Source organism: Rhinatrema bivittatum, chromosome 2 (genome assembly GCF_901001135.1).
Source record: "Rhinatrema bivittatum chromosome 2, aRhiBiv1.1, whole genome shotgun sequence".
NCBI lineage: Eukaryota > Metazoa > Chordata > Amphibia > Gymnophiona > Rhinatrematidae > Rhinatrema > Rhinatrema bivittatum.
Genome location: NC_042616.1, coordinates 814,539,023 through 814,558,117, shown reverse-complemented (window position 1 = coordinate 814,558,117; position 19,095 = coordinate 814,539,023). Strand labels below are relative to the sequence as shown.

The 19,095-nt window shown below is 50.7% G+C and overlaps 1 protein-coding gene across 1 annotated transcript in view; it reads right to left on the bottom strand.

The window, feature by feature from the left end:
- LOC115083413 (dystonin-like) overlaps window positions 1–19,095 on the bottom strand; it is a 153,629-nt gene that overhangs the window by 20,432 nt on the left and 114,102 nt on the right. The window contains exons 20-23 of the mRNA XM_029587218.1: window positions 15,658–15,856; window positions 6,028–6,032; window positions 4,958–5,086; window positions 3,358–3,528 (exon numbers count right to left, since the gene is read on the bottom strand). Coding sequence (XP_029443078.1) covers window positions 3,358–3,528; window positions 4,958–5,086; window positions 6,028–6,032; window positions 15,658–15,856 — 504 coding nt within the window. The remainder of the gene's footprint in view (window positions 1–3,357; window positions 3,529–4,957; window positions 5,087–6,027; window positions 6,033–15,657; window positions 15,857–19,095) is intronic.

Below are 19,095 nucleotides of genomic sequence, written 5' to 3'. Positions count from 1 at the left end.
CCTCCTCTGGCTCCCTGGCTGGAACTATAATAGGAAGGTCTATGTGCCCCCTGAAAGGACTTACTGTCCTGGGCCTTGCTTTTGCATTGTAGCTGTAGAATCTAGTTGGAGCGAAACCTCCTCGTATCTCAAAAATGAAAGTGCAATGGAAAAGTCTTCTTGCCTATCGTCTTATCTTTATGTGACTTGTTCCCTTTCGACTCCCCCAATTGCTTCATCAGCTGTTCCAGATTCTTTCTGATCAACAGCTTTCCTTTAAAAGGGAGGTTACACAGTTGCACTTTAGGCTACTCATCCGCCAACAAATTCTGCAACCTCAGGAGTCTCCATGCTGCCACCATGAAAAACATATTCCTGGTGGAAGTCCAAACCATGTCGTATAGGGCAACTTCCACATAGGCCACTCCCACAACCAACCAGGCAGTCTGTCTGGAATCGGTTGCAGTCTCCGACTCCTCCTGTGCTTTCTGCACCCAGCATAGGCTTGCTGCATCAGGCTACCACAGACCACCACGTGAAAACTTAAAGCTGAGACCTCAAACAGACTCTTCAATAGAATCTTCAACTTCTGATCCTAGACATCCTTCTGCATGGCTAATCCTGCCACAGGGATGGTCATCTTCTTGGTCACTGCTGACAAAACCGCATCTACCTTTGGAAGCCTACAAAGTTCCAAGGTCTGTTCCAGCAAGGATACAACTTAGCCATAGCCCTGGCTATCTTAAGGCCGGTCTCAGGAGATCCCCACTCCTGTTTGACCAACTTCTTCACTTTCTTTGATAAAGGAAAAGCCTTAGGTGGCCCCCGCAGTCCACCCAGGACAGGGCTCACTCCCTCATTGTCCGAATCTTGGCCCCCCAGCTCTTCCAACACCTTGTGAATTAGTGGCCACAGTTTCTCCTTACAGAACAATTTCACCACCCTAGGATCGTCCCCCTCCGCGACCGTGACCTCCTCAGCATCAGGCATGGTATTCGCCATTGTGTCCACAGGATCCTTATCCGGATCAACCCCTGGACCCTCCTGTAGACCTTCTGCTTCATCTGAGATGTCATCATTGTCACCTGAGAGATGTCCTAGTCCCAGAAGATGAAGAATCCCCCCTAACCTCTACTGTCTAGCCGCCTTAGGCCTCTTAGCCGAGCGTTGCGATGTCTGAAAGGTAGAATGCTTAGATCCTGCTTCCCTTTTTGCTAAATAGGCTTTATGGAGGAGCAGGACAAAATCCGCAGAGAAGTCCTCAGTACCAATGGAATCCTGATCCAGCACTTCATCATCAGTCTCCCCCCCCCCCCCTTCCCTTTCCCCCACAGGGCACTGATCTACCAGAGAAAGCTGTGGGGGGGAAGAGAGTCCCTCAGCTCCCTTGCAGAGGCCTGCCTTCTGTCACATGGAGGTAACATGGCTGCCACCTCATCTGACCCATCTGGGGCCTTCTGCACTGGACCAGACGAATGGGTGTAGCGATCACCACCTGTGACCCCCATAGAGATCTCTTCGCCTCTAGGGGCACAACGGGTGCATACTGAGGCTGTATTGAGATGCGATCTCCTCACATCACACCCTCACCACAGTTTCCCATGTTCAGCAGGTGGCGCCATGCAACCTTGGTCAGCAGTAAAACTTCCTGTGTACCGCCAAAGGAAGCCCCAGCAGGCACACTGAATACCTCTGATACTGCCCTGGCACCACGTACAGCGGCCGAGTTGCTTGTGTCCCTGCTCATCCGTGCCTCTGGCCTCCTGGCACACAATCAGCCCTGCTACCTAGCTCCTCTCCTTTATTATTATTATTTTTTCTTTTAAAGAGGCAGCGACAATAACAAGGTGAGCCAAGAAATGAATACTTCCCTGCTTCTGGATGCTGTTAGCTGATGGCTGAGGGTGAGAAGGAGACAGAGGGAGTGAGGAAACCAGGACCCTGGTTTTCCCTCCCTCTGGAAGATGAGGGCCCAACCCCATCAGGGATATCCAATCCCCCGCTCGCCCTGCTCTACCCGAGGTATGGCCCATGAAGGAACCTAACACCTTGGGGAGCCACTCTCTTCTTAATAAATCTTTTTTTCTTCTAAATCCTTCTTTCTTTTTTTTAAGTTCAAAGCTGAGGACTGCGGGTTTGCACCTCTAACATCTACTGGAACAGAGAAATAGTGAGGGACTGTAGGTGGCACTCTCAGTAATGTAGCAGTGCCTGAAAAGTTTTATTCTCTGCCTCCATCTGCTGGTGGGGATGCAAAACCACTTGTCTGGACTGATCTGGGGTATGAACAGGTACCCACAGAGCAGTGCATGACACACAGACAGAGGAGTAACCCACAGAGCACTATGGAAATACACACACATGCACAGGAGTAACCCAAAGAGCAGTGTATGGAAATGCACACACATGCACACACACACACACAGACAAGGAGTAACCCACTGAGCAATGTATGGAAATACACACACACACACACATAAGAGGAGTAACCCACAGAGCAGCGAATGGACATGTACACACGTGCACAGGAGTTACCCAAGAAGAGTGTATGAACACACACACACACACACACACACATACAGAGAAGTAAACCACAGAGCAGTGCATGGACATTCGTGCACACATACAACTGAGTATGAACACGCACACACACACACATAGGAATAATACACAGAGCAGCGCATCCACACCGTGCACCCCCATTCTCCCTCTTTCCCTTACAGACCCATGCATGTATATTCACACAGGAGTAAGCCCCGGAATAGCGCATGGATAGGCACACGTAACAGTCCAAGTCCCCCTCCCCTCCAGCAAATAACGGAGCCCCAGTGAAGGGAAGTGAATAAGTGCATAATAACTGGAGGGGCAGCAGGTGGTGCTACTGGGGAGGTTCAGGGGTGGCATTAGGGGAGGGCATTTGCTTCCTTTCTTGCTTGTGGGAGGGGACTGGAATTGGACCAGTCCGGCTGCTGCAATGTTTTTGATTTTTGAAGCTGTGGCAGGGGGGACCTATGGGCACTACAATTTTTATGTGGGTGGGGTGGGATAAGGCTGCCGCTGGCCTGCGAGGGATTTTCTTCCAATACTCAGTAAGCTGGCGACCAGCAAAGTTAGTCAGATAACTTTATGTGGGTAACTGTGGCTGCGTATATTCAGTGGGAGACAGGAGGGAGTTAACTTGGCGCTTCTCGGCCTACTGAACACGGACCTCTCAGTAATTCCTGTAAAAATGTCTGACCCAATTGGACCAACACGGCAACTACCTTTCTCCATACATACATACATGCCAAACATACTCATGCATTCGCTACATAAGAACGGGCAAAGGGGGTCGCGTGGTCACGCGAGTGCGCGCTCTCCTTCTGCGGCGCAGCTCACCTTCCTGTCTTGAACCTGGGTATAGATAGACTCCCACTTCTGCTCCAGGACGTGCAGGCTATGCTCGGTGCTGGAGCCCCGTGGGAAGTGACAGGAGGCCAGCAGCCGCTGCAGGCGGTCCCTTGCGCTGTTATACCCGTGCTGCTTCGACTCCATCTCCTTCCATAACTCCTGGAGAGGAACGAGAGAGAGAGAGAGAGAGAAAGGGATGGGTGCAGACACAGCACTCACTGGCCGAGACGGGCCAGCGTTACCCAAGGCTAGAGCGGCGTGCGTCACGCCAGCTGCAGGAAGAAAAAGGAGCCCCCGAAACGGCTTTTGCCCACCTAAATCTGGCCCTTTAAAAATATCCTGCCTTTGTCTAAGGTCACTCACTGTGCAGAAAACTGGACTAGAGGTATGATAAGGGCAGGCTAACATATTTAGCTGGGTAGCATAATATTGAGCATTGCTCAGCTAAATCTTGTGGGGACAAATCGGAGCGAGGAGAACCTTTAACCCAGAGAACTGCAGATCCAAGGCAGCACAGATATATTTGGATTTCAGCAAACCTTTGATACTGTCCTGCCTAGGAGGCTTATAAATAAACTGAGCAGCCTGGGGATAGGCCCAAGGTGCTGGGCTGGGTCAGAAACTGCTTGGGTGTCAGACGATAGAGGGCGGCGGTAAATGGAATTCACCGAAGAGAGAAAGCGTTCAGAGGAGTGGGGCTCAGGGATTGCTTCCGGGGCCAGTTCTAGTCCATTTTTGTGAGTGATGTCGAAGAGGTCCTTTTGGCAGATGACACTAAGATCTGCAACAGAATTAGATACCCATGACGAAGCCAAGAGAACGAGAAGTTACGTGACACGGGTTGTGGAGCGGGAGAGCGCTTGGCAGCCGAGATCCAGTGTATAAAATTACAGTCTTGCACGTGAAGTGCAGATATGGAAGGGAGCAGAGCTTGATTGGTGGGAGGGTGGGGAGCTCTTGTGCATGGACCAGGAGTGTGACCTCACGGTGATCATGTCCGATGAGCTCAAGGTAGCAAATCTGTGGCCAGAGTCAGAGGGATGCTGGGGCGCGCAGGGAAAGCCATAACCAGCAGGAATATTGTGTTCAGTTCTGGAGGCCAGAAGAGTGCAGAGCCGGCACCAAGAGCCCATGGGGATGAGACGGAAGTGGGAGTCACGTGCTGGGGGTTACTGACTGGCTGTGTGAAGAGCAAACTCCTGGCGTGCAGCTCCTCTACCTCTACACTTTTCAAAACAGAGGGGGAGAGAAAGGCTCGCAGCAGGAGATCCCAGCCCTGGTTCTGAATGAGCTGGAAGCCGAAGAAGCAGGAGAAACTTCCAAATTGAATAAAAAAAAAGATAACATTGTGTAAAAAAAAAAAAAAAAAGCAGGACAAGACGGTTGGATGATGTCACCTGCCAAATATTGCCTGCTGTGTCTAGCACCGACCAATAACTGGTCCTTCTGCCTGGTCCCTAGATCATTTTATGGTGAATTTCATGATCTTGTCACAACCAACTGGAAGTACAGGTAGAACATTTATGTACAATAGAAATTGTCTCCACGAAGAGACTACTAAGAGGGAGAGCAGTGTCCTTCCACTTACTAGATGCAGGGAGAGCTTCTCCTTTGTGGTTTCGGGGTGACCCCAGGCAGGTTTGGAGAAAGACAGTCTCAGCTCCACGTTTTCCAGCCACTGGAGAAGCTGTGTGATTTCCAGAGTGACATCCTGCACCTGCAGAGCACAGAAAGATATAGTAGTACCAAGGATCAGTCCAGACTCCTGGGTTATGCCCCCGCACCAGCAGGTGGAGACAGAGCAGAACTTGTCAAGCTCCACTATATATACCAGGGTGCCGCCCACAGCCTGTCAGTATTACTCAATGTCAAAAAAGAAAATTAGGTTCTTACCTTTGGCTAATTTTCGTTCCTGTAGTACCGAGGATCAGTCCAGACTCCTGGGTTTTGCCCCCCCTCTAGCAGATGGAGACAGAAGTTTATAACAAAAAACTCCGCCTACATATAGGCTGGTGCCACCTACAGTCTGGCAGTATTACTGAATGTCAAAGTAGCAGGATAACCCGCAACAAAGAACCCAAAGAACACTGAAGATTACCTCCAAACTAAGCCCAACCGAAGCTTAACTCCACCCAACTGGGTACTGAACTCGAGGTAACCAACAAACAAACATATTCCAGAAAACAGCACACAGACCACACATCCTCTCCCGGCAGACAACCGCAACCGCAATACTGGGCAGGACTCTGGACTGATCCTCGGTACTACAGGAACGAAAATTAGCCAAAGGTAAGAACCTAATTTTCTTTTCCCTGTACGTACCAGGATCAGTCCAGACTCCTGGGATGTACCAGAGCTTACCTTACTGAGGGTGGGAGCCGGAGAGGCCTGCCCTAAGCACCCCTTCTCCAAACCCCGACGACCCTGGCGCCTTCACATCCAAACGATAGTGCCGGGCAAAAGTATGGACTGACTTCCAAGTGGCCGCCCTACAGATCTCCTCTGTAGGAATATGTTGGCATTCCGCCCAGGAAGCAGCCTGGGCGCGAGTAGAGTGGGCTTTCAGTCCCACCGGCAATGGTCTCCCCGCCAACAAATATGCTGAGCGAATGGTTTCCTTCAACCAACGAGCAATTGTAGTCTTGGAGGCCGCTTTACCTCGCCTGGGACACCATAGAGGACGAACAGATGATCGGAGACTCGGAACACATTAGTGATCTCCAAATAGTGCAAAAGACGCGCCGAACATCCAGCTTCCGCAGGTCCCTAGCCAAGGGATCCGAAGACTGCCCTGACCAAACGATGGCAACTCCACCGTCTGATTGACGTGAAAGGACGAAACCACCTTTGGTAAAAAGACGGCACAGTACGCAAGGAGACTCCGAATCCGAAATCCTCAGAAAAGGCTCGACACGACAGAGCCTGCAGCTCAGAAATCCGCCGCGCCGATGCCATAGCCACCAAAAATACCACCTTGAGCGTCAAGTCCTTAAGAGTGACGTGCCGCAGAGGCTCAAACGGTGCCTTACACAGCGCTTTAAGAACCACATTCAAATTCCAAGACGGACACGGAGGACGAAACGGAGGGCGTAACTGTTTTGCCCCCCGAAGGAAACGCACCACATCCGGATGCTGCGCTACCGAAACTCCGTGCACCCGCCCCCGAAAGATCCTAGCGCTGCCACTTGCACCCGCAAAGAACTACAGGACAGGCCCTTAGCCAACCCTCCTGGAGAAACAGCAGAATATCCGGATAGTCGCGGGTAGGTGCTGTGCCGCGATGCACACACCAAGTCTCAAACAGTCGCCACACGCGCACGTACGCCAGAGACGTAGACTTCTTTCGGGATGCAACAGCGTGGACACCACGGAAGCCGCGTACCCTTTAGAGCTCAACCGCTGCCTCTCAAAAGCCATGCCGCTAGACAAAAGCGATGCACCAGGTCGAAACAAACGGGCCCCTGATGTAGGAGATCCGGCAGAAACGGAAACCGAAGTGGCCCCTCGACCGCTAGATTCACCAGATCCGCGAACCAGGGCCTCTTGGCCATTCTGGAGCCACCACGATCACCTCCGCCGGATGCTGCTCTATGCGACGCAGCACCCGTCCGATAAGCGGCCACGGAGGAAACACGTAGAGAACACATCCCTCGGCCACTGAACTACCAGTGCATCCACTCCTTCCGCCAACGTCTCCCGTCGACGAGAGAAAAATCGAGGAGCCTTTGCATTGCGGAACGTGGCCATCAGGTCCACCGCTGGTGTGCCCCACCGATCGCAAATGAGCCTGAAGGCGTCCTCCGCGAGCTCCCACTCCCCGGGATCTAACCAATGCCGACTGAGAAAATCCGCCTGGACTTTTCCACCCCGGCTATGTGGGAAGCCGCGATACTGCTCAAATGGGCCTCCGCCCATATCATCAACGACCGAGCTTCTGCCGCTACCGGCTGACTCCGGGTTCCCCCCTGACGATTGATATAAGCCACCGTGGTCGCATTGTCCGACAGAATCCTGACGGAACGCCCGCGGAGAAGCGGGAGGAACTCACCAGAGCTAATCGCACCGCTCGAGTTTCCAACCGATTGATGGACCACGACGCCTCCCGAGCCGACCATGTTCCCTGAACCGCTCGACCGAGACAGACTGCTCCCCAACCGAGCAGACTGGCATCCGTGGTAACCACCGTCCACGACGGAGTTTCCAACGAAACCCCGCGACTCAAGTTTTCCTGGCAGAGCCACCATGGCAAGCTGTCTCTGGCTTCCTGGGTCAACGGCAGGCTGAGGAAAAATTCCTCCGAGACCGGGCTCCAGCGGGAGAGCAACGCGGACTGCAAGGGACGCATATGCGCAAACGCCCATGGAACTAACTCTAGCGTGGATTCATAGAGCCCAAGACCTGCAGATAGTCCCAGACCACTGGGACCGGTTTGCGCAACAACCTGCGAATTTGCCCCTGTAGTTTGAGGATACGCTCTTGCGTTAGGGCCACCGTGCCTTGACACGTGTTGAACACCGCCCCCAAATACTCCAGGGATTGCGACGGCACCAGATGACTCTTGGCCAGGTTGACCACCCAGCCCAGTGAGCGTAACAGGTGCAGCACCCGCTGAATCGCCAGCTGACAAAGAGTCCTCGACTTGGCCCGAATCAGCCAATCGTCCAAGTATGGATGCACCAACAGCCCCTCCTGGCGGAGTCTCGCCGCCACCACCACCATAATCTTGGTGAACGTGCGCGGAGCCGTTGCGAGGCCAAATGGCAACGCTTGAAACTGGTAATGTTGCCCCAGTACCGCAAAACGGAGAAACCGTTGGTGCTCCCGTCGAATCCCAATGTGCAGGTACGCCTCTGTGAGGTCCAGAGAGGCCATAAACTCTCCTTTTCTGACCGACGCGATCACGGACCGCAAAGTTTCCATTCGAAAACGCGGAACCCTTAGACACTTGTTGACACTCTTCAAGTCGAGAATGGGACGAAACGTCCCCTCCTTCTTGGGTACCACGAAATAAATGGAATACCGGCCCTGTCGGAGTTCGCCGGTCGGAACCGGAACGACGGCCCCGAGGTCGCGCAACCGCGCCAGAGTCTCCCGCACCGCCCGGCGCTTTTCTGAAAACCCGCAAGGGGACACCAGAAAAGCCGGAGCCGGACGGCGTGAAAAATCTAACGCGTAGCCGTGTTTTATCACCTCTAGGACCCACTGATCCGACGTAATCTTGGTCCATTCCTCGTAAAACCGGCTTAACCTGCCTCCAACCGGGGAACCGAGGAACGGACCGGCCTCACTTCATTGTGCTGGCTTACTGCCCTGCACAGCCGGACTGGCCCCCGGACGGCCGAATCGACGCCCACGAAAGGACTGCGAGTACGATTGTTGGCGGGCCGCACCGTGACGGAACGAAGAGTTCGATCCTCGCGCCGCACGAGTTCTACGGCCCCCACGAAACCGCGGCCGAGCGGCTGGAGCACCCCGGAACGGTATCTATCCTCCGGTAAACGGTGCTTTATTCTCCCCCAAGGATTCCAGGATCCTCCAACTCCTTACCAAAGAGCAACTTCCCCTTAAAGGGAAGGAGCCTAACCTAGCCTTGGAGGTACCATCCGCCGCCCAATGGCGAAGCCACAACAGTCGCCGCGCCGCTACCGCAGAGACCATGGTCCGTGCCGAAGTGCGCAGGAGATCATAAAAGGCGTCCGCACTATAGCGATGACCGCCTCCAATCGACTCGCCTGTCTCGCCTCATCCGTCGATAGAGACTCATTCGCCAACAGCTGCTGTGCCCAGCGTAAACCGGCTCGCAACGAAAAATTACTACAAACCGCGGCCCGGATCCCAACGCCGAGACCTCAAAAATACGCTTCAGTTGAACCTCTAACTTCCTATCCTGTATATCTTTGAGAGCCGTACCTCCCGTTACCGGGATGGTGGTCTTTTTGGTAACCGCCGCCACCGCCGAATCAAGTTTTGGCAGGCGCAAAAGTTCCAACACGTCCTCCGGCAGTGGATATAACTTATCCATAGCCTTAGCTACCTTGAGTCCCAAATCCGGAGTATCCCACTCCTTTAACATCAAATCCGATGCCGAGAAATGTAGTGGAAAGCCGACGAGGGACCCCTGAGGCCCAAGACAACCGGATCCGTCTGACCCAGACGAGATTCTACCTGGGGAAGTGGGATTCCCAGTTCCCCCAGGATTTCCGGGATGAGGGGCCCTAGCTCATCCCTATGGAACAACCGAACTACCTTCGGATCGTCCCCATCCGCAGCGTGCAGTGTCCCTGCATCCTTAGGCTCCGGCTCTTCATCCCCCTCAACCCCCCTCGGGGGCTGGGATGGCAGTCCAGATCCTCCTCCGGATCCGCCAGCGCCTCCGACTCGACGAGGAGAGCGAAGGCCCCTCCGCCCCCCTGGAACGAAGAGGCCTTGGCCTGGGCCGGGGCCTAGACAGCCCCCCTCCCCCCCGGATTTTGGGGCCTTGACCGCTGGCGCTCCGCTCTCAGAAGCGGGGACCCCCGGACCTCTCTTCCGAGCCAGGCGGCGTGCTTTAAACGCCTTATGCATAAGCAACACGAACCGCGAGTTAAAGGAGGAGTCCGATGACCCCTCCTCCTCTCCCCATCCTCGGGGGAATCATCCCCAGGAGACCTGGACCCTAACGGCCCTTCTTCTTCCAGACACCCTCTGGGGGGACAAACGCGGCGGGTCCCGCACCTGTGCGCTGGTCTGCCGGCCCGCGCTAACTTGTGCTGCCCGCGCTGAGAAAATGGCCGCCGTTCCCGCCGAAAACGCTGGCAAAATGGCCGCCGTCCCTGACGAACTCGCAGCCGTCCGCTCCGGGAACGCTGCACCTCGCGGTCCTGCCTACCCCGCCGAGACGCCGAAGGCACCGCCGACCCTCCTTCTCCGCCGCCCACGCACGCGGAACAGAGACTGTCGCGCGACAGCCGCCCTGCCGCGGACCCGCAGGCCCTGCACGAGCCTGCCGAGGCATTGCAAACGCCGCGGAGAGGAGAAAAAAAAAAAACAAATTTCTCCCCGGATCGCGGCCCCAGTCACCGCGAGTACAAGCACACCACAACACACACACACACAGCCAAACAAAATAAAAAAATTTTTTTTTTTTTTTTTTTTTAAACTGCTTACCTCGGATCCGGAGCCGGCTGGGGGGAGTGAGCCGGGACCCCCGGTATCACCCCCAGCCCTGTAAGCCGGTACGTGGGGCTCCCCACTCCTCGGCTGCCTCTACCAGGGAACAGTCCCCTCAGGACCCTAACTTCCCCTGGGAGGCGGGGATTGGGACCAGCAGGCAAGCCTCTGCGGTCCCTTCCCAGAGCACAAAAAAACACACAAACTTTCCTACACTTTTTTTTTTTTTTTAAACACCTAATAACTAGGCCCTCAACAGACTGTAGGATTTTGCAACCCCTCCACCTGCTAGGGACAGAAATACTGCCAGACTGTAGGTGGCACCCAGCCTATTGTAGGCGGAGTTTTTTGTTTATAAACTTCTGTCTCCATCTGCTAGAGGGGGGCAAAACACAGGATCTGGACTGATCCTGGTACGTACAGGGAACAGTGGATATTCCCCATAAATCTAACTATATACATGAAAAAACAACAACGGGGAACCCTCGGGTCACTTCCCCCATGAAGAACCAGACCCGGTAAAGAATTGAATTGTCAGAGCTTGCCACAGCAAAAAACCTTTCATCCAACACAGCGGACTCTCCGAACCTACTGTAGAAAATCACGGTCGGGACTCTGGACTGATCCTTGGTACTACAGGAACGAAAATTAACAGAGGTAAGACCTAATTTTCTTTTCCTGTACGTACCGGATCATCCACTCCTGGGATGTACCAGAGCTCGCTATCCAGGGTGGGAAACGGAGAAACCCCTCGCAAGACGCCAGCTCCAAAGTTCCCCGCTCCGGAATCCTGCACGTCCAAACGATAATGACGCCGAACGTGTGCAGGGACTTCAAGTAACCCACATTCCCCAGGGAATGTGGGTTACCTTTCATGGAGCAAGCTGAAGCAGTTACTAGAGGCACCTAAAGGCCATGGAGCATGCTTGGTCAGTTACTACAGGAACTTATACTCCAAGGACCATGCTTGGTCAGTTACTATCGGAATTTTATACTCCAAAGACTATGCTTGATCAGATACTATAGAATCTATACTCCAAGAAGCAGCTTTGCCAGTTACTACAGGAACCTATACTCCAAGGACTATGCATGACCAGATACTATAGAATCTAACTCCAAGGAGCATGCTCTGCCAGTTACTACAGATATTTGTAAAGAAGAAGCATGCTCAGTCAGTTATTAAGGAATATATACTCCAAGGAGTATGCTCAGTCACTTAATAGATAGTTGTAACCAAGAAGCTGCTTGATCAGTTACTATAACAATTTATACTCCAAGAAATATGCTTGGTCAGTTACTACAGATATCTGTAACCAAGAATCATATTCAGTCAGTTACTATAGGAATCTCCAAGAAGCATGCTTGTTCAGTTGCTACAGGAACTTATATTCCAAAGAGTATATTTGGTCAGTTACTACAGTTATTTGTAACTAAGAAGCATGCTCAGTCAGTTACTATAGGAATGTATACTTCAAGGAGTATATTTGGTCACTTACTAAGATATTTGTACCAAGAAGCATGCCTGCTCAGTGATTATAAGAACTTATACTCCAACGAGTATTCTTGTGTCGTTATTACTGATATTGGTAACCAAGAACATACTTGAACAGTTACTAACAGATATCAGTAACCAAGAAGCATGCTTGGCCAGTTACTATAGGAATCTCTAAGAAGCATGCTTGATAGGTTGCTATAGGAAACCTATACTCCAAGGAGTATGTTTGGTCAGTTACTAACAGGAATCTGTAACCAAGAAGCATGCTCAGTCAGTTACTATAGGCATCTATACTCCAAGGAGTATACTTGATCAGTTTATTATGTGGGCGATTTACAAAGTAATTTAGCTAGGTAAGCAGTGATTTACCTGGGTAAACTGACTTGTCTGAAATTTGTCCCCACCCCACTGCCTGACTAAAGTACATGTGGGTTTCCATGGCATATTGTTGCAGATGTGGACCCTTAGACTGAGGGGGAGTTGGCACAACCTGCAGGGAGGAGCCAGTGCGGTCCCCATCATTGGCAGGCAGAGCTGGCAGTATCAGAGGCCAAACTGGAGCTTCAGTATTACCAGCCCACATTCACCTTAGGTTGAGTCCTCGGGTGTCGAGGCCGGCTGGTCTTAACGTGCTGGCCTCTGTGGAGATGAAGATCCATCACAATGAATTCCATTGCAGGTCAGCACGGAGCAGGAAGTGGGGTCAGGACAAGCAGTGAATGGGGCATCTTTCTGGCAACTACGGAAAGCTGTAAGTGGTCAATGAAGGCTTTCATTATGAAGCTCCAGAGTGGAAAATTCTTGGTTATTCATAGAAATAGTCACCAGAAGAGTCAATTGAGGAGCTGGAGTCGTGACGCCTAGGATCACCTACACACTAGATCCTAGGTTTGTTAGTTTCCTGGCTTCAGTGGGCAGTACACAAGCTGGTGTCTAGTCCAGGCACAGTAGACGCAGAGTCATAGCTGGTGTCAGCGAAGCCTTTCTTCAGGGATGAGGTTGTCCCTGTCAGAGTTGCATTGGTTTTTTCAGTCGTGCCCGGGCTGGAGCTGCCGTCAGAGTGGGAGAGAGGGAGCATCGAAAATGAAGGAGCCAGTGCAAACTGTCTGCACGGTGAGCAAAGCTCCTAGATTTTTGCTGGAGATGCCAAGTCAATTCTCCCAGCCAAATCAATAAGGCCATGTAGGGATTCAGGAAGCTCGGGAACGGCTAGCTCATCCTTAATCTGGGACGGCAGCTCCTGTGGCCATGGTCCGGAACTTAATTGTGTGGTTCACTAAGGGTCCATTGCCCTGACAAAAGTGAAGAAGGTCCGAACCCACTGTGGACAACTGTGGCCGGGTTTGTCGAAGATGAGCTTAAAGGCCTTGACAAACTGTTGCAGATCCTGGAGAAGGGCATCCCATGCTCCCACAAAGGAGAGGCCCAGGGCAAGGCCTTTCCATCCAACAGAGAGATCATGAAGGTGGTCTTGACAGAACTGTTGGGAAACAGTGCAGGCTGGAGGGAGAAGTGCATGAAGCATTGGTACATGAACGCTTGGCAATGTTTCGGATCTCCAATGTAGCTGGGGGTGAACTGGAAAATGAATCATGGGTGGAGCTGATATGGCTGGAGGTGCTGAGGTGGCTTGCAGGAGGTGAAAAGGCAGCTGAGGCAGGCACTGAGTCTCTCCATGGAGCCCAGCAGGAGTTCCAGACACTGCTGCTGCTGCTGGATTTTCTGTGCTAGGCGGGAATGGCCTGGAGGCCCGAGATGTCCGCTGAGTCCATGGCCTCAGCAATCTGTTGCGGATGTGGATCCTTAGACTGAGGGGGAGTTGGAACAATCCACAGAGAGAAGCCCTGCAGATCCCCACCATTGGCAGGAGGAGCTGGCAGTAGCAGAGGCCAAAATGGAGCTTCACCAAAGTAGCCCACATTCCCCTTAGGTTGAGCCCTTGGGTGCCGGGATTGGCTAGTCTTAGGTGCAGGCCTTTATGGAGGTGAAGATCCATCGTGAAGAATTTGTTGCAGGCCAGCACGGAGCAGGAAGCGGAGTCAGGACAAGCAGCAGTCAGGACAGGCGGCAGTCAACAGGGTCAGGTTCAGGCTGTGGATAGAGGCAGGCAGTGTACTCACAGTGCCGTGGTGCAGGCAGAATTCAGTCAGAAGTGGAAGCAGGCAGTGGTCAGAGGCATGCGGATGTCAAGCAGCGTCGAGGTCCAAGGTCAAGCCAGAAGTCCAGTCCAAGTTGATGCCAGAAGCCTGGTCTGAAGTCAAAGCCAGAAGTCCAGTCCGAAGAGATGAGGAATGAAGAGGAATGAAGAGGAAAGAGGAGGTCGAGAGACCACAGGAGCAAGACAAGGTGCTGAAGACAGATGACAGAAAGACTGACCATGAAGACAGGGACTCAGGAGACAAGAACTGTCAAGGAATCAGGAAAGGGACACAGGAGCATAGGAACAACACATAGCGGAAACCAGGAGTGTGAGGCAAAGCAGTACTCCAGGAAGAGTCGGCCTATTGCCGAGGCACTGGAGAGGCATCCAAGGCAGGTTTAAAGAGTGCAGGAATCCTGACGTCATCGGCGGGCACCTCTCTGGATTGCCTGCCACTGGCCCTTTAAGTTCAGCGTGGGTGTCACGCAAGCGCTAGGGGAGTCGTGGCCTAGAGTCGGTGGCGTTCTGCCATGAATGGTGGAGCGTGAGGTCATGCCGGGTGAGGAAGCCAGAGTCGAAGGTATCTCTGGGGAAGCCCTGCGACGGAAGTAAGAGCGGCGGCTTGCAGGAGGGATATATATACTTTTTTTTCCAGGCAAAGGTAGCATTCCTGGTGGCATGGAGAGGTCATGCATTGCCAGATTCATTAAGATTACTATCCAATCCAATTCACTTCAAGAAATCCTTAAAAACCCACCTGTTTCAGATTGCTTTCAAAATTACTTCAAATAAACATTAATCACTTTACACATCACATAACCATCCACTTTTCAGTTTTCCCCTCATATACCGCTACAATGTAGAAGATGGCACTTATCTTGTTTTTGTTAGGATTTAATAATTTGTGAACTTGTTTTATTGTATTTTTATTTTATTATAAGATTTGTGTCATTTTTAATTATGTTATTTTATTTTTATGATTTGAACACAGTTTTGACTAAACCTTGTTTGGAAAAGCGGTATAGAAGCATTTTTAAATAAATAAATAAATAAATGTTAGGCAAAGAGGATAAGTAGACTTGATTTTCACACAAAGCAAATGCAAAATCCCCAGGTACTTTTAATCTAGGTAGTTTGTAGGCAGTTTCCCCTCTAAACATTAACTAGCGCCTCCTTGGCAGCGCGACCCCCTCATTTAAATATTCGATCGTGCACCCAGGAGAGGTGGCTGGGTGCATGTTAGGAAAACGGGAGCTGAGCACCCATTTTCCACCCAGATTTATTGCATCGGCCCCTTAGTTACTACAGACATGTACACTCCATGGAGTAAGCGCAGTCAGTTGCTACCGACATCTATACCCCATCAGTTATGCTCGGTCAGTTACTACAGGTATGTAATGTTTCTACAATTCTATTATCTGAAGTGTTAATGGCACAGCAACACTCTTGGTGCACCTTGATAAACCTCAGAAGAGATTTCTTGCCGAAAGTTTCGTGAGGTTACCTGGCTGAGGTCGTTCTCCAGCTCCAGTTGCCTCCTCTCCGTTTGACTTCGGACAAACTCCCATCGCTGATTCATCTGCTGCAAGCTGGCCTGCAGCAACCTCCGCATTATCCCCGAGGCTGGCCTGCAGCAGCCCCTGACCCACCTCACTCACCGACGCCACGGTCCGTGCGTGGGACATGACGTCGTTCCTCAGCACCTGTCAGACACAGCCCCAAACACTGTCAGGTTCCCCATATTCCTGCCAGACCTCCAGAGCAAGGTGCTAGCTCCAATGGCAAATCAAAAGCATAGGGGCACTAGGGAACTGCTGAAAACGCTGTCACAGTGGGAAAAGCACTGACCGAGAACTCCCGTGCCTCATAGCTGGAATGACTGTCTCCGAGGGGGGGAGAATCCTACCGCTCTGTCTCCGTGCAGATGTAAAGATTAAAGGAAAACTCTAAAGCTCAGATCACTTGCATGATCTTTAGGAGAACACTTACATAATTTTCTTTTTTTAAATATCAGGGAAGTAAATCCTTGGGAAAATGCTGTGCAATTTTTTTTTTTTTATGGTCCCATAGTTCTTATTTTTTTTTTTTTCTTCCATCTCAGCTGGAATCAGGCCTGGGATCCTGGTGCCGTGTACCTTCATTCGCATCTACTCGGGGATTTTCCTCCCCTGTTTTAACGGAGCCTTTCTCCCACCAGAAACCGGGAGCCAAGCATCAGGGCTCCTTCCAGGATCTTCTGGCCATGGGTTTTGGGGGCCGCCAGGTGTGGTCCTTAACGATGACTATGACTCCCCTTCCCCCCCCCCCCCCTTCCCTCAGGGGCTGTGAACACTACTTCTGCAGCAGCCCCAACCAACCCGGGTAAGATCTCATCTGGTACCTAAAGCTGGGAGCTTTCGCATGGCAGGGTGCAGTTCTGCCACCGAGCCACCAGGCGGCCTCCAGCTGCACTCTCTCACACTAATTCTGCACTGTGTCTGCCCAATTTCACCCTTGCTTTGAGTATGAGCCCTGGTGCAAAAGCTTCTAACAAAAAAGCCCAGGACCAACAAGGTAAGCAAGGAAATGCCAGGGGCGAGCGGGGGGAAATGCACGGGTGGGCTGTGCACCCCTGCTGGTCTAAGGCTGGAGAGGAAACGCCCTGCACCTTGGGTGGGTGCTTCGGGGTGAGCGGGTGGTGAGGATTGGTTTAAACAGCAGCAGGGTGCTGAGAGTGTGACTAGCACAGAGAGCTGGGTACCCCCTGAGACCCTTACTGCCACCACTGTACAGATACAGATCAAAGACCGTCTCTGCTCCATGGAGTTTACTACCTAGTCAAGACAAAAGAGAATCTGTGGGGAACGCATTTATTGTACAGAAGTGGTTAGGATCTAAAAGCAGCCTCAAAAAGGTGAGTTTTAAGCCTGGATTTGAATATAGTCAGAAAATAGCATGAAACACCGACTCGGGAAGCTTGTTCTAGGCCATACAGTACAGCAAGTGTGCAGTCAGGAGTTAGCGGTGGAGGACAAGGGCACAGATACGAGCGACCTGAGTGGAGTTCATGAGGAAGTGTGTAGGAGAGAGAAGAGAAGACAGGTAAGGAGGAGCCACAGAGGGATAGGAAGAGAAGCCTGAACTGTATGCGGAAGCCAATGCAGTGACTTGAGAAGGGAGTTACATGCAGAAGGAAGATAAATCTTGCAGCCGAATTCTGAAGAAAAGAAAGATGGTTCTGAAGGAGGTGATACGAGAGAAGATGAGTGTTTTGGAAGAATGGCCAGAAAAGAAGGAATTTAGCGATGTTACAGAGGAAAAAATGATAGGCTTTACCAGAGTTTGTATGTGCATAATGAAGGAGAGATAGCCAAGATGACCTGAATGTTAAGGGCTGAGGGATGGGGGAAGTGGATTTGGGGGAAATAAGAACTTCCATCTTGGCCATGTTAAGATTAAGGTGGTGGTGGGACATCCAGGCAGCAACGTCAGACAAGCAGGCTGAGATCTGGGACTGGATTCTCCCTGCTGTCAATAGGAAAGTCACAAAAATTCTCTGTACTTAGTCTCCCTCAAAACACGCACACCCAGAAACACACATGCACACACACACACCCACCCAGACACAAAAATACACGCATATAAAGAAATATATACAGAAACACAAATAGATACACATCTACTGTATACACACAACCAGAAATGCATGTACATACACCAAACACATTAATATACCCATATAAAGAATATATAAACAAAAACACATACAGATATACATCTACTGTGCACACACACCCAGAAACACATACACACACACACCTGGACACAGAAATATATCCATACAAAAAAATACATACAAAAACACATACAGATATACATCTATTTTATACATGCATCCAGAAACACACACACACCCAACACGTAAATATACCCATAAAAAGAAATACATACAAAAACATACAGATACACAATACTATCTATATACACATACCCGAACAGAGACTAATACCCATATAAAAACATATATACAAAAACACAACCAGATACACATCTACTATAAACACCCACCCAGAAACACATACACACACACTCGGACATAGAAATACACCCATATAAGAAATACATATAAAACATATACAAATACACATCTATTGTATACACTCACCCAGACACAGACATATACCTATATAAAGAAATGCATAAAAAGACACAGAGATACACATCTATATATACATATTCCCAGAAACACATGCACACACACCTGGACAGAGAAATATACCCTTATAAAGAAATATATACAAAAAAACCACATACAGATACACATTGACAGGGAACACACCCAAAAAACACATGCACACATACACACCCTGACACAGAAATATACCCACATACAGAAATACATACCGATACAAATATACTGTATACACAAACCCAGAAACACAAGCACACATACCCTGATACAGAAATATACCCGGATAAAGAAATACAAACAAAAACACATACAGATACACATCTACTGTGCACACATACCCAGAAACACATGCACCAGGTGGCGAATTCTATATTTGGTGAAGGTCTGTCTGTGTTTGCATGTGGGATCAAGGTGAGGTGTTCTGCTAGCAGGTAGTTTCTGTGTCAGTCTCTTAGCAGTTCAACTTTTTCTGTTTTCCAATTTGCACTTCCTAGTACAAGGTTGTATTATGTTCTAGAACGGTGAGCAAATGTGTGAGTCTGAGATGGAGCATATGTGTGAGTGAGCATGAGTGTGAGCATGAGAGAGTGCATCTGTATGAGAATGAACATATTAGAGAGTGTGTGTTTATTTTAACTTTATGGTCTCTTTATTTTGTATTTGGTGAGGGTTTATGTTTTGCATGTGTGACTGAGTTGAGGCATTCTGCAAGTGTGTAGTTTCTCTATAGGGATCTATATTAGCCTGGCTTGTTCTGTTTTCCTAATTGGA